The sequence below is a fragment of the Anser brachyrhynchus genome, assembly GCF_964034855.1.
Source record: "Anser brachyrhynchus genome assembly, chromosome: 2".
Classification (NCBI taxonomy): domain Eukaryota; kingdom Metazoa; phylum Chordata; class Aves; order Anseriformes; family Anatidae; genus Anser; species Anser brachyrhynchus.
This window is the reverse complement of record NC_137695.1, coordinates 8,485,827-8,501,309: the sequence shown is the minus strand read 5'-3', so window position 1 is coordinate 8,501,309 and position 15,483 is coordinate 8,485,827. Positions and strand designations below refer to the sequence as shown.

At 37.4% G+C, this 15,483-nt stretch overlaps 1 protein-coding gene across 2 annotated transcripts in view; it reads right to left on the bottom strand.

Annotated features, from left to right (window-relative positions):
* DPP6 (dipeptidyl peptidase like 6) overlaps nucleotides 1-15,483 on the bottom strand; it is a 414,546-nt gene that overhangs the window by 304,840 nt on the left and 94,223 nt on the right. Inside the window, exon 1 of one of the 2 annotated variants that reach the window (XM_080578559.1) lies at nucleotides 12,906-13,609. The exons of the other annotated variant lie outside the window; for it this stretch is intronic. Within the exon in view, the coding sequence (XP_080434685.1) occupies nucleotides 12,906-12,956 (51 nt within the window). The 5' untranslated portion in view covers nucleotides 12,957-13,609. Of the gene's footprint in view, nucleotides 1-12,905; nucleotides 13,610-15,483 lie in introns of those variants that run through there. 2 annotated transcript variants of the gene reach the window in all.

The following is a 15,483-nucleotide window of genomic DNA, read 5'->3' as shown; positions in this document are numbered from 1 at the left end:
GGGTATTTGTTTACCATGGCTGTATTAAGATAATTTAATAATACCATATTGAGTTGCCTTAGAGAAATTAAGAAAATTCTTTGTAAGTTATTGGATAATAAAAAATGGATTGGTTCTGTATTAAGATGGTGTTCCTTGGCACTTGAACCTGCTTTACCTTAGCAGGAGGACTGATACCTCTCCTGAACCATAAGATACACCTCTGATTTAAGGTAAGGGACGGTTTTCTCCCCAATTAGGTTAGCTACCTGTTACTGCTCTCTGAAGTAATCTTTTTGTTTGGATTTTAATAAATTCTCTTCTTTATTACACTTATTTTCTTTATCACTTTTTATCCACATAACTACACACACATATTCTGTGTAACCGTAACACACAAATCTGCCACTTCAGCTCTGTATTTTCTTTTATCAGGTACAGCAAACTCAAAGTGAAATCATTTGTATTTAGCACTGCAAAGCTCAGTTTCTTTGGGAAGAGTTCTTACTTTGAATCTCTTTATTCCCAGCTCATGTCTGGAGTCAACACAGCACATTGAACACTACTTTGTTACCTTGAATGCTAGAAGCACTTTAATAGTGCAGAATAGTAGTAGTTGCTGAAAGCCCTTGCACATGCATTGCATCTCATTGCTCCCACTGTGGTACATCTCTCCAGGAGATGCAATGCTGCCCCAGACTGTTTTCAGTGTCAAACCTCTGGGGAGGGATGCACCTGAGCTTTAGGGAGCTGCTGTGCCAGCTCCCCCTGCGTGATAGTTTGGGGGAGCTCTGCAGTGGTAGGCACAGTGGTGTTTTGACTTAAGAAAGCTTGGAAAAGCATCATCAAGCATCACCCAGGCTGCAAGACAGGCAGGTGCTGTTGAAAAAACTTTGAAGAAACTGCTAGAAATGTAATGGGGGATGCCTGTTTAAGAGCAGACAGACATAAAGCTTGGAGTAGAGGAAAATCTAGTACCTTACATTCCAGCTACGACTTTGGCATCAGTTCCTTTTGGCTAGTGTGTAAAGACATATATATATATTTTTCTAATCTAGGAGACTAATGCTGGCCATCTAAGCCCATTTGTAGATGCTCAGAAGTAAGCTGGCTTTGAAAGGTGCTAAGTAACTCCAGCATGCAAGGCAGCTTATGCTCATGCCGTGCCTCCAATTCTGGCAAAGTTTTGAAGTCTTTCCAAGGATCCGAGCCCATAAAACCAGAATACTGATGCTTGCCTGCCTCTGAGTGCTGTCTGAGAATTAATTTCTGTTTATGCTGTCCTGTGAAATTTCTAAATATCATGGAAGGGCTGAGCAATAAACTTTGCTATAGGTAGTCTAAACAGATCGCTTTCTCTGGACCCATATCAGCTGCATGACACAACCACTGCTCCTTCTGCTAGTTAATTTTCAGCACTTCTCAGTTAAAGCACTGCTGGTGCAAACAGGAGACAAGTTGTTTTTTGGCTTTTTTGTTGTTGTTGTTTTGTGTGTTTGTGTGTGTTTGTTTGTTTTTTCCATCAAGCCAAAATATAATTCAGCCTGCTGAGCAATTAGATGAGATAGAATCATAGCCTTATGAAGTCTAGCACTCGTTGCAGCAGTTGCTGTTCATCCTCATTGCATAGCACTAAAGCTAGAAACTGCTTGTCTGAGATTGTTTACCCTCCACAAATCCTGAGAAATTCAAAGACCGTTGGATCCTGGGAGTTACTGATGGAAAACAACCCCAAACAATTAGATCATTCAGACTACATCTTTACTGATGCAAGACTGTTCTCCTAAATCAATACTTCAGTGTTTCCTCTAGGTCAGTCGAAAATTTTCATATAATGGTAAAGGGATTTAGCTATATCCCCGGGGAACTATTCCATAGCTGAAGAGATTTTACAAGCAGGAAGCTTTGCTTTGTATTCAGCATGCGTTTTTCCATTTAAAATTTAATTCCTTAAATGTAAATTAAACCCTGTCTTGTTATGACAAATATTTTCTCTTTTTCCTCATGTTTACATTTTTCATAAATATGTAGACTGCCATCAACCTGTCTCCACATTACTCATCATTAAATCAAAGCATTTTATACATATTTGAATATGCTTTAAAACACTAATTGTTCCAATCCTTTGATCATTTCCTCTCACTCCACATGTAATCCTCTGAAAGAATGCTGAAGGAGACAAATGCATATTGAGCAGAAAGCAAGACAGATGGGGGTAAGGAAAATATGATTTCTGAATTTGACAATGTAGGAAAAAAAAGCTAAGGGGTTCTCTTCAAGGTACTCTTACAAGCATTTTATCAGAGACCAGGAAAGCAGAGTCCTTTTCACCTTGTCCTGGTGTACAAGGAGCTGATAAGAAATTAGGTGCAGAGGTGCTGATGAAGGAACAGGGGCACCGTTTGCACGCATCAGAGGATACATGCTCCACAGGCTGCACCCAGCCCAGCAGCACACATGGCAAAGAGACAGAAGCTTGGGACATCCCTGTGGGTCTCTGAGTGCTCAGTGACGGGGAGGCGGAAGCAGACTCAGTGCCAGGAACTGTACCAGTCGTGAATGGGAAAGCTTGAGAGCATAACGAACTACACAGAGTTCCTCTATTACGCAAAACCCCCAGGAGCTGTGTCTGGCTACTCAGACACAGTCTCCAAGCTAGACATCAGAACAAAGTCGTGGTTTTAGACTGCTTACAAGAAGAAATAATATAAATGGTATCAGTTTACAAAATCACAGATAACGGAATGGCTGAAGTTGGAAGGCACCTGTAGAAGATATCAGACCCAACACCTGCTCCAGCAGGGCCACCCAGAGCAGGGTGCCCAGGCCCATGTCCAGGTAGCTTTTGAAGCTCTCCAAGGAGGAGACTCCACAGCCTCTGGGCAGAGAGGTTTGCACAGAGACACAATGGAAATAGCGGAGAAAAACAAACGCAGGAGGAGGGCTTACCACAGAAGATAAGGGCTGATGTTAACACACCCAAAGCAAGAGGCTGAGCTTGCCAAAATAGGTCAATGCCCTCTTTTTTTTTTTTTTTTTTTTTTTGGGGGGGTGTATTTGTCAGCAGGGAATAGCTTCTGCCAGAGTTGTACTTAGTGCTCTGATACCAAGATCTAATTTAGCTCATTGCCCAGAGCAGTACCATGTATAGGAGAGCTACAGCAGACCGCACAGGCTTTGAACATACAAGAAATCATGGATGTGCTGAGTGGATGCCTCATGTGCAAGCCTATTGCAAAATCAAGTCCATAATCTGCAAAGGTCAAAATTAATGTGTATATATATCTAAAATGCACATTCTGAGGCAATCATGAAACCTAAGAGGGTTGAACTGGGAAAGCAAAAGCCTTCATCATACTTAGTATCTATGTTTTTCATATAACAGCTTGTGTAATACGAAGATGACTGTACCAATTAGTTACAAATCCACAAAAGCTAGTTGATATTTCAGAAGCACAAAATTGTTGAAGAAGGATCCATAAAGAATTTATGAGTCACCACAAATCCTATGATATGAGGGAAGACATCCATGTGTCTTTCAAAACTATCTCAGCTTCATTTTATTATTTTATTGCTTTAAAAATAAGCTGAATTTATTTTAAGTAGTATGTGCTGCTACTGCTGCATTTTCTGAGCAAACAAGTGATTCTAGCAGAGCTGACAGGGAACATGACTGAAGTGAGCATTGGAAGTCTCTGTGTCACATCTCTTTGCAGTACTGCTGTTAAGAACAAAGTGCCAAAAAACTTCATTCCACTCCAGTGTGGCTCTTAGTCACAGTCATCTATCAGCCTCCTTACAGATCCAAGAGGGTCTACTCTTCTGCAAGTGAAGAAAGACAGTGAGATACGTGTCCTTCTGCAAGAGGACATTTTGTTCTATCCATTGTCTATACATAGCCTAAAACTATACAAAATGTTGAGAAAAGTAATAAACTATCTACCTGTTGCCAATCAAGCTATTATTTGAGAAATTCTTAGTTCTCAGGAAAAGTTCCGCAGAAGCTGTAAAAGCACTGAAGTGCAGGAAGCAGCCATAAAGCTGTTTCATGCAGGTGGTTTAGCTAGTGTTTGCTCCACCTGTTAAGAGGAAACAACAATTGGATAAGAGAAGGAATTGCAAGAAATGCACCTCACCATTTTTTTTTTTACAGACCAGATCCCAGTTTTAAATGAGATGATCATCAATTCTATCATACTGTTGTCCTTCCTGATAGGAATCTGGCCATATTTCCAAAGGGCCAACCAAGTCAGCTCTAGGCTTCCTCGCTTGAGAGGGCTCAGCTTTGCACAAGGCCAAGTCTAGATGTCAATACAACCTTGGGATAAATCCCCCTCTGAGCCACTGCCCTCATTATTCCCTGAGAGCTGGTATCTACAGGATGCAGCTTTGCTGTACTTACCACAACTCAGCTATTCTAATACGTTCACTCAATAAAGACATTTAGAACAAATGGATACTTTGAATGACTGATAACAGAAACAGCTTTCCCAGATGGATCAGACTAACAGTCAACATACTGAGAAAGACCTTTTTTCTCCTCTTCTCAGTCTCTGAGGTTGACTGATTTAAGCTACATACTCCCAAAGGTATTCTATCAGGTCTCCATCAACACTCCTGCTTACCAAAATGCCCTCTTCGGCTTTCTACCACACAAGTAGAATCACTCATCCTGCTGCCGTCCCTCAGATACAGCTGTTGTCCTTTCCTTTGTACAGAAAATAGGAAGGGAATTTCCTTTTTAGCAATAAGCAAGAGTGCCAAAATTAATATTAACCTCAGAAGGGTACAAGAGACCCTCTTCTTCCCCCTTGTAGGTATTAGAGCAGAGCAGTCAGCACATGAAAATGCTTTTCTCTTTTGCCTCTCACATGATTTATTTGGAAGCCAATAGTAATAAAATGAAATGTGACAGAGAAGAATTGCCAAAAATAGGACAATAGCATGTCTGAGGCAAGGACAAAATGGATGCAGAAGTTGCTGTTACTGAGATGAAAAGTTAAATTCTTCTCTGTTTATCAGCATGTGGTAAAACTGTCCAAAATAAAGGCTTCCTGAGAAGCCTTCCCTCTTAATGAGATCCTCAGTCTAGGCTGGAAGCCACTCTGATTTTCATCATATGGTGTGAGGGGTGGGCAGGAGATTGTCATCCTGCCTAAAGACATGAACCAACAAATTCAGGCAAAAAATGATCTTATCCCAGAGCAGTTAACAAAACTCTTAAAAGCAAGTCCTTAAAGCTCAGTAAACTCTAGCATTTGCATAATTAAATTCCTTAGGAGCTGAAGAAGTTGTCAGTTTCGTTTTTCGTCATCAGAAATGGTTACTTTTATATGGCTTTTACACTCCCCAAATTTGTGTAATTACGCAAACTTCTGCATTTGCAGAGTCATTTTGAGCTATTAACACAATTTTTCTAATATGTGCATTTTTTTTGTCACCAGGGCACTGTACCATTATATATCCTCTCTAAATGTAGTAATTATGTACCAAACAGATATTCTGCGCGACACTTCTTCAAGGATACTTTCACCTTTCCATCCTCCAGTGCTGTTGCCGGGCAAAGGAGAAGAAGTCACCATTACCCTGTAACGAGACAGACCTGAGAGGAGTCCCTGGTACAAGCTCAATAGTTCTTTGCAAAACAAACAAACAGCAACAAAAAAGACAAAGAACAAATTAAAATATATATATATCTATATACACCAGTAATAATAGATTATAGTCAGGCACTCACCGACTGTTATTTGCCATTAAATTCTACACATTATTTTGTATGAGTATAACATATGAAACTTTCAGATTAAATATTTAATTTAGCACAGAGTGTATGCAAAACTAACCAGCAGTGGTATTCCTCAGGTGCCAGCTTGAAGCAGGCTCACATGTTCCTTTGCTTATGTAAAATATTTCTATCAAAGATGCATGACCCGTTGGGTAATAAGTGTTTGCCCTCCACTTGGAGAAGGCAAATTGTAACTGAGTTGAGTAAGAATGCCTCTGTGCATATACATTTATCTATGTGTTTCTTGATAGAGAGATGGCATTGGCTGCAAAAGGGAACAGGCTGCTTAATAAACCATAACTTCAACTTAACAAACCCTAATACTCTACCAAGAAGGTCATCATTGTTACTTAAAATGAATTAAAGGCCAAGTACTGGCTCCCCATCATTGTTTTGCTAGTGCTGTGAAGCTCAGTCCATAGTAGATAAACACGTGCTGATGCAGCCTGTGTGGGTACTTTCAGAAAGAGCAAAAGGAAATGGAGCTGTGCTTGTAAATAATGCCAGATCAAAGAAGCTGATCATGCTGTTCCTGAAGAGGAGAGCTGAATTCCAGTGCTGTCCTTCCTCCTTTTTTTCTCTTCATAATTTAAAAATAAATTAAGCCAATTAAGAATGTTTCATCTCATTTAAATAAGCAGAACATTTGAAACTACCTAATTGTGTAAGCAATGTAGCAAAGACCCTGTGCCACATGGCTTGTTAAATTAGATGCATTCACCCAGAAGACCCGCAGCATCTAATTCTTGACCTACCAAAGCTGATGGAAGTTTGCCAACGACTTCAAGCAGACCAGGATTTCACTTTAGAAACCTTGGATCTCGTAATTCATAATGAAAATGCTGACTGGAAATGCTAACGTAAATTTTCTACAGCATGCTGTTGCTGCTAACAGTGATTAGAAATGGCCATTAGCACAGCATCAGCAAGACTGACTTCCGAACAGATATGCAGTTATTAACATCTTAGAATGTTTTACTGTGAAATGAGAATCACAGATAGAAAGAGATTTACAAAAAAAAAATAATTAAAAAAAAATGGTTTCAGACTTCTAAAAAAGTTTTAAATGCATATTTTCATTTGCTTTCTGGCTTTTCCATTTTATCTTTATGTTGCTAAAGTGCTTGAGCTGCAGTGCGATATTTTGTGAGCATTAGTTCTTCTGTAAATATTCTTTTAAAATGCTGACCCTGTGCTAAAAGAGGTTCTGATGTCATCCCTGGTAGGAATGTAGCTCAAGCTGAAACACAAAGTTAACAAACAAGTAACCTTTCCTATATCTTCAGACAACCTCCAAATGTCTGAACTTGCAAAGACAGCTGAAACCTTCTGAGCTGCCCTGTCCCACTGAGGACATTTCCTTGGCAGATCTTTCATGGGGTCTTACATCCCAAAGGTGACTGAAGTGGATATAAAGCCCAGGTTCCAGATCTGTGTATCCACAGCTTAGTTACACCCCTAACAGTTGTCTAAAAAACAAACAAACAAAAAAAACCTCACAATTACGCCAATGAATATCTGACTATATTATTTTTTGAACAATGCAGCACTTTCATGTAAATGAAAAAGTTTTCACTAATTTTGTCTGATGATTTAGCAAACTCTTATAGGTATGCTTAATTTTATGGGCAGTACCCACAGAAACTAAATAACGTTCGTAATGAATAAAATCACTTAACAGAATAAGGCTTTGTGGGATTAACATGTTGTTTCAATATTGTGTTTTTGTTTGTTTGCTTGTTTGTTTTTTAGCCATAGAGGTCTGCAAAATCCAAATGGAAAAGCAGAAGTACTTCATAAATAACATTTGCAATTTCATTCATTCTGCCTTTTAATATAAAGTTACAATGGGATATATTTGGAGAGTGTTTTACAAAATCTGTTTAAAAAATTAAATCAAGTAATTTAAATCCTGGTCACTGAGACTTGTAAGAATGGGTAAATTCTATAATCTAGTTTACACTTAACAGCTCCACCACACTTGGGAGTTCCCTGCTGACCCTGGGGAACGAGCAGTGATAAATCAATTACAGATACAGTGAATTTAATAGTTTCCATTTTGAACCAAAACACCAGATATTAATAGTTAAGTGTAATTGGTAACACTGTAAGAGTTACGAAAGGAGCAATACACAGTAATACTGTGTATGGTAATCTGTATTTCTAATGATTTATAGTTTGTTTCACTGTTTTCGCAACACAAAGGACAGATTTCAAATAACTAAGACCTGTTTAAGGACTGGAACACCTGTCTTTGCAAGGAACGCCTCCACAGTGCTAAATGCCATGCCTAAGAATATATTAAAAATTTTTCCATTATTATTTTAAATCAATGTATTTTTTTTGCAATCAACCTCATCAGCAAAATGCATTACACACCAAGTAGCAGTGCCAATGGTCTCCTTAAGAAGAATGATTGGACATTTTCAGCTTCATAAACAGAAAATAAAAAAAGATTGATTCACATTTACGTGCAGTAAACATCTAACTAAACATCTAACATCTAACTGTTTTCCTGGTTCACTCCTCTGAACTCTTTACAAGCAGATCTTTGTAGTAGATCCACTGGTCTGGAGTGGTGACGGTGGAGCTTCCTGACCCAGCCATGGGAAGTCTTTGAAAGTACATAACTTGATGAGGACATGGATGGGATCCCTCGCAAAATCTGCCCCCAAGCAAAGGGACTAGGAGCCACATAAATCACTTTTGCTCCTCCTGGGTGGTTATTTACGCAAGGACTCCCAGTGATGGGAATTGGTCCCAACAGAAACGGTAAAGTTGGGACCTACTGCATCCAAATGACTCCTTTCTCTTCCTTTCCTCTCTTGACTAATCACAAAGACATTAAAGGGGAGGAGAGGAGAAAGAAAAGTGAGGACCACAAAACCACAAAACCAGAAATCTTGACCCTTCTGTTGCCTTGTGTCAAGACAGTAACCAGCTCCCCTAACCCACCTCCCACCCCTATACCTTGAATTTCTGGGGGGGTTCTCTGTCATCCTTGAGCCTCTTGGCCCCCCATTCCTACCTGACAACACTAACCAGGTCAGCATCAGGCAGGTCCCCGTTGCTCATGGTGCCGGAGGGCTGCTCTGGCTGTGCCTGGGCAGAAACCCACAGGCTCGCTCCCCACCCACACCGAGGGTCAACTGAAGACATTCAGATGCCTCCTCACTCTTTCCCACTCTTCTCCCAGTCGTTCTTCTTGCATTAGTGCCTGCTGAATAAGTGAAGGATGAGGGATATACCCTTGACATTGGAGGAGGTGGGGGCTAATTGATGGACTTGCACACCCATTAGTCTCCTTTTAAAAGCTACTATAGGGAGAGGTAGAGAAGAAGCCATCAAGAGATTTCCTGAGTAGTGTGCTCCCTTCTTAAATCCATCTTTGCTCACACAGTTCTTGCTCCATCAGCTTTTACTATTTGCATATGTCTTCTGGGGCACAACAGGCAGAGATTGCTCTGACAAAACACAACCCAGAAATATCAGGAAGGAATGGCAAGGAGGCAACGTCAGTCTCCAAAAAGGTTTAAAGCTGACTATACTGCTCACTAATGAACACGTTATGGAGAACAAACAGTATATTTGAGGCCACATCAGCTGGAACTTGCACTCAGACCCTATTCCTCAGCAATGAACCTGCAGGTCACTGCCAATTCAACAAAGGTGAAAACATATTTATCTAAAAGTCAGGATTATGAGATTGGACAGGTATTCTGATAATAGGCTTAAGCATGTCAATCTTATTGCTTTTTGGGGTTGGGGGTGGTCAGGCTGTAATTCTTGAAAAAAATGTTAATGTATTTTAAAACCTCTTAGATACTGTTTTCTTTTTATAATCCAGCCTCTATGCATACTAATGCAAACCACCTAAAATAATATTTATCAAGATATGTTTTTAAGAAGCAGTGAGACAGATAAATTACTCCAAAATCAATGCTTTTTATACCATTTTGCAGCCTAAAATAAATTATGAAGCAGGAAAGTACAGCTTCCTGATGGAATCAGTGACAGTTCCAGGAAATGTTCCTAAAGAGTACGAATAGTTTAAGCCCACCACCATAAGTACTTTTCAGAGTAAATTACAGAGATTTTTCAAAGGCATATTTTCTCCAAACACCCTCTTCAAACACTTGGGATGAAAGACCGTAATAAGTTTTTATAACCGTCACAGCCTATTGGGTTAAAAAAAAAAAACATTTACAAAATTGAGCTTAAATACTTAAAGGTAAGATAGATCACAATGAGGTGTACTATTGAGTAAATAATGTGTAGTCTAAACATTTTCTAAATAAGGGTTTCTACAAAAGGCTCAGTGGATTTGAAGTAGCCAGTATACGCTTTCGTATTAATTTTCATGTTTCCGTGACAATTATTTTAGTTTTTTATTACTAAAAAAACTTGAACAGTGATCCCCTGAAATATGGCACAAGTATTAACCAAATATTTCTATCATTATCTACCACCACTAATGAGCTCTCAAGACTGCTCAGCATGTAAGTTAAATATTATAATCTTCAATCCTCATAATAGCCTAGAATGCCCATTAAATGTTGTAATATGTAATCTTTTCTATAATGACTGTAGGGAGAATATTTTTTTAAGCAAATGAACTCAATATTGAATACAGAAAGACTGTTTATTTTTGCTGCTGGTTTTGACCCTATAATTAATTTTCCTCATTTTTCTAATATATTCGGCTTTCTATCCTTAATTAGATAAGTAAGTTGACTGTACTATCAGAAGTGTTTTGCTCCCAGCTACTTCACCAGCAGGAGTGGCTAGTTGCTGAACACTTCAGAAGATTTAACTGTCAGCGATGTATGTCAGTGCTTTGGAGATCCGTGTGAAACACAGGCCAGATCAAGAATTAACTGAAAACAAGGAGAAGCTTCTCATGGATGTCAAAAATTTCTGGAGAAACAACAAAGTTTCCCTGCTTCTAGCTGAAGAACATTCTATGTTGTGTGAAAAATGGCTGATACTTTTCAGACAATGTTATCTTTGAATGTATATAATATTTCAAAAAATACCTTGAAAGCTTCATATTGTAATAAACTGTTCCTACATCCAATTTTTATTAATATGTTTTTAAAAGGGGAGTAGATAATTAACAGCATGAGTCAGATCTTCAAGCAGGCATAAATCTTCATAGCTCCATTGGTTTCAATTTATACTGCCTGTGAAAAAGGCTCTCTATACCTTTCTGGAATCACAGAGTGAATTCATCATCCCCAAATAATTAAGGATTTAATTTAATTATCTGTTAATCTCTTCATTTTATGACTGTATTCTGAAGGATGGCAAGAACTATGGAAAGCTATTGCAAGGGATGTTAATGATAAGTACAGTGTAAATCATAATTTTGATATATCCATAAATATTGGGCAAGTTAATGCCAAGAGTTAAGTGGAGGAAGGGAGTGTGCATCATATCATAGACATATAATCTCCTGCATAAATATATTATGGCTTATTAAAAATGCACACGCTGCACAATAAAAATAAAAAGGTCTACCCTTTTATTTTAATCCCAACCATAAAAGCCCTCTTCAAGATTTTGACATATTTCTACATTGAATAGTTTTAAGTAAGAAAGAAGAAACAGTAACATTTAAAACTGACATTTGCTTCTGCAGAAATTTAATTTTGAACTGTATTACCCTGAAATATCAGGTACCAAAATGATGGAATAGGATGAATGCTTTAGGGAGAGGAGCAGAAAATACGTCAATTAAAAGAAGTTTAATAGCCTGCAGTTTAATAACTTTAACAAATATGAGGTAAAAGACAAAGTGTTGAGCTGCACAACAATGTACACAGCCATATGCAAATAAAATATTTCTATCCAAGAAGGACATTTTCCCTCTTAAAACTAAATTCCTCCCTGAGCCCATTTAAGTACCATGCTTTGTGGTAATTATCTTGTGTCACTTAATATGATACAATATCTACTTATGCTTAATAGATATGCTTTAATTTCTAAGAAAACTGTGCCTGTTTTCACAAATGAAACTTGTCTGATGATTAAAATGTAATTTTCACTCAGGCAATAACACTTTTCAATACACAAAACCATAAATAGAGACATTGCTTCTATTTCAAGACAGTCTTTAAAGTGCGGAAAACCTCTACTGCTCTATGTCTTGACTGCAAATTGCTCTATATCACGGAAATCATCTGTTTTTCATCATTAGTGGAATATCATATAAAAAGCTACTTTTAAATAGTCAAATCAATATTACCAGGAAGCAATTCAACAGAGTTTCACATCATGGAAAATACACACTATTTAACGACTATATGCAAGACAATTTATGTAACTCCATTAACTGATATCAGAGTACCATATCCTGGAAGCATCCAAACAAATTTATTTAAGGCTCTTAAAATGACTACTCTTTCCTGTATATTTATCAGTGAGAAGAACAAACCCCAAACTTCTCAAGGAAATCTTCAAAGAACAGTTCATGAAACACCAGAGAGATGCTCATTTCACTTGTTGCACCAAATTATCTTCATGTTTGGTAAAGAACGATCTGTTCAACTTCTCTGTGGTCTGATTTCTAACTTATAACATATGCAGTAACAAGTAAATATGCCTTTCTATTATTATTTAATTCATTTGACCATCATGCTAGACTCTGATGTAACATGGTCTTTAAGCACATTCCACGTACCTCAGCTCTGCAATTTGTCTCAGCTCTAAAATACAGCCTCAGGGGAAAAGTTTTTTTTTTTTTTGTATTTTCTTCTACTTTTATATATATATATATGTGTATATATATATATATACACACCCTTAAATGGCATTTTTAAAGACCACTGAGGAAATCAGTTTAACTTAGCTTTCTCAAGGGTTTTTATTGTATAAGTGTTGTTGTTTCAGGTTCTCTGAAACTTTTCTCAAAAATCAAATTAACCTGAATGCTTAATGCTTAATGTCTCTAGAAATAAGTTTGCAAAGATGCATCTAATCTGCAAAACAATAAACACACAATCAAAAGCTGCATTGACAAGTCTGATCAAATAACATGCATGCAGCAGGACAGTTTTTCCGCAAACACCAAAATTATCTGCTTGCAATTTATGTTTTACTATTGCAATCTTTCTAATAAACTAATGCATTGTTCACTCACCCTCCATAATTTTTTTAATCTCTTCACTCTGGACAATTTGGATTTGTTCATCTCTGATGCTTGCAGATCAAATATTTATCCTATGTGGCTGTAAATATTTCTACAACCAGTCGGGTGCCTAAAAGAGTAGAGTGATAGATATTCTTGAAAACAGAGTCACTCCCTGGCTTTTAATGCTGCTTCCAATAACCACACAGTTCACAGCTCAGCATAAAGTAACCAATAGCTGAACATGACATTAAAAAAAAAAAAAAAAGAAAAAAACTCCTTTGAGATCATAGAGCAAGAAGGCTTGATCCATCCAATACTTGATTTAGGTCAGTGAAAAAAAAAAAAGATTTTATTATGTCAGCCTTCCGACTTTAAGAAGACTTGCGAGCTGACAGCCATGGCACTTTAAAGAACTGTTATGATGAGTCTTTACAAAGGGATTTTTTAAATCCTATTAAAAAAAAAGAAAAAAAAAAGAAAAAAAAAGCTATTTAAAATATATGGAAATCACATGATATTGCAAAACTGTCTGCAATATGCTGCAAGGTAATGATGATGAGAAATGCTTCATGTAGTGTTTTCTACTTTATTTTTGTGGTTTCCTAAGGATATGAGGTTTATATAATGATGTGAAAGTGTACATTTGTCATTCTTCAGAAATGGTTTTTAACAATTTCTTCCTTTTTCAAAACAAAACAAAACAAACAAAAAAACAACAAAACACCAACTATGTATGATAGAAGGTACAAAGATGCTAAGTTTTAAATTTCTCGAAAATCAATGGATGATTCAGGAGATTGTATTATCTCTTTTAAGGGAAAGGAAGCTGTGAGAGAATCCACAGCAAGTCCCAGCCACGGAAAAATTTGATCACAGTTCATGTTATCCACCCCACAGGCTGCTGAAAGGAGCCATTTGGTTTTATTTTTCATACATCTGGGATTCTTTCATTCCCTTTTATAATATTAGAAAATGGAAAAGAAAGCAGGAAGTGTGTGAAATATATCTCTGGTAAAACACAAAAATATAAATATATATTTTAAGTCCATTTGTGGAATAAGAAAATAACATTGTTTGACAAACTATGATTTCCTATGGGTTGTTACAGCTTCAAAGCTGACTTCCCCACCGGCTCATTGCTGTGGTGAGCAATGAACCATCGTTCCAGATGTGACTACGCAGAGGACACTTTTTTTTAAGTGTCACCTCTAATGGAAAGCCAGGTAGTGTAACAACCCAGGTGTCTGGAAGGAAGTCATACAATATAGATACTGTAAAAGGATTTTGCTTCTGAGAATCAGTATACACAGTGGCTTTCTCCACATGAGTAAAGGGGTCACCACCACTTTCCCATGTGATTTTTGTTACTTTTCTTATCACATTGTGCTTCCCTAGATATTCATCTTGATTTGTAGATCTTTATCTTGCTAGTATTGCTGAAATCTTATCTTCCCATCTTAAAATATCTTGTGGCGTGCTCTTGATCAAATTACACCTCATAGAAGGCCATGTTTGATGCAAAGCTGAGGCCATGTTTGATGCAGCTGAAGCTGCAAGCTTTTACTTGTGCAATGTCTGATTACTTACATTGTAGAGGAAAATCATAGAATCCTTATGGAGATGTGCATTGACCAGCAAATTCAGGACTTGACTCATGCTTTCTAGTGGTCGTGAGAGCAAACCAAGAACAGTTCTGTGCAATTTTCAGAGGTGACAAACTGGCCCGAGGTACATATTTGATCATTTTGTTCTCAAATTTGAAGTCAAAGTCCTAACATATTATCATAAGGAGCATTCTCACTGATTTTAATGGAGGTAGAATCTGACCTGTTTAATAAAGAATAAAAGTGAGTCTAGTCTCTTTTTTATAGAAAAGAACTAATTACACTTCCTTAGATTTTCTATAAGCACCTCATTCCCCCTTAGTAATTTGATTCTGATTTTTTTTTTAAATTATTTAACAGTATTCTAAATTTTAAGTTTTCAGAACTAATTTTCAGGCATTCTGACAGGCACTCTTAATTTGCCTATTATTGAGAAGACAGGTAAGAATACTCCAAATTCCTTAGTGCTTATTGTTAGTTAAATTTGTTTGTGATTAGTTAGACCTAAGAAAACATCTAGAAACTCTTCTTGATGTTGTGTGGTATAAGCACTGAGGCAACAAGCACTTTCAGTTAAGCTAAATGAAGACAAGTGATGATATGGGAAAAAAAAACACATACTAATTGCAGGTGAAGTTAAGGTGCAGTTGTATGACTTCTGCTTGTAGCTATGTCTCTGAACAAATCAGGACTGACAGCTCAATGCTAGCTAACACGTGGATGCACAGTAAGAGCTGGATCAGTATCAGTGCCTTTCTCTTCTTCCCTATCTTGCTTATGTACCACTAGACACCTGGAGCTGAAGTATCATATTAGACTCTAGTATGATATCAAAATAATATATACTTCAAATAAATTGAATGATTCCTTGAACTGATTCCTCTAAGATCTAGGAGAATTGGCCTTCTATTTCTTTGTCCTCAAAAGACTGACAGAAACTTCTGGTCTTTACATACCGTAATGAGTGAAATTGTTCAGGCACG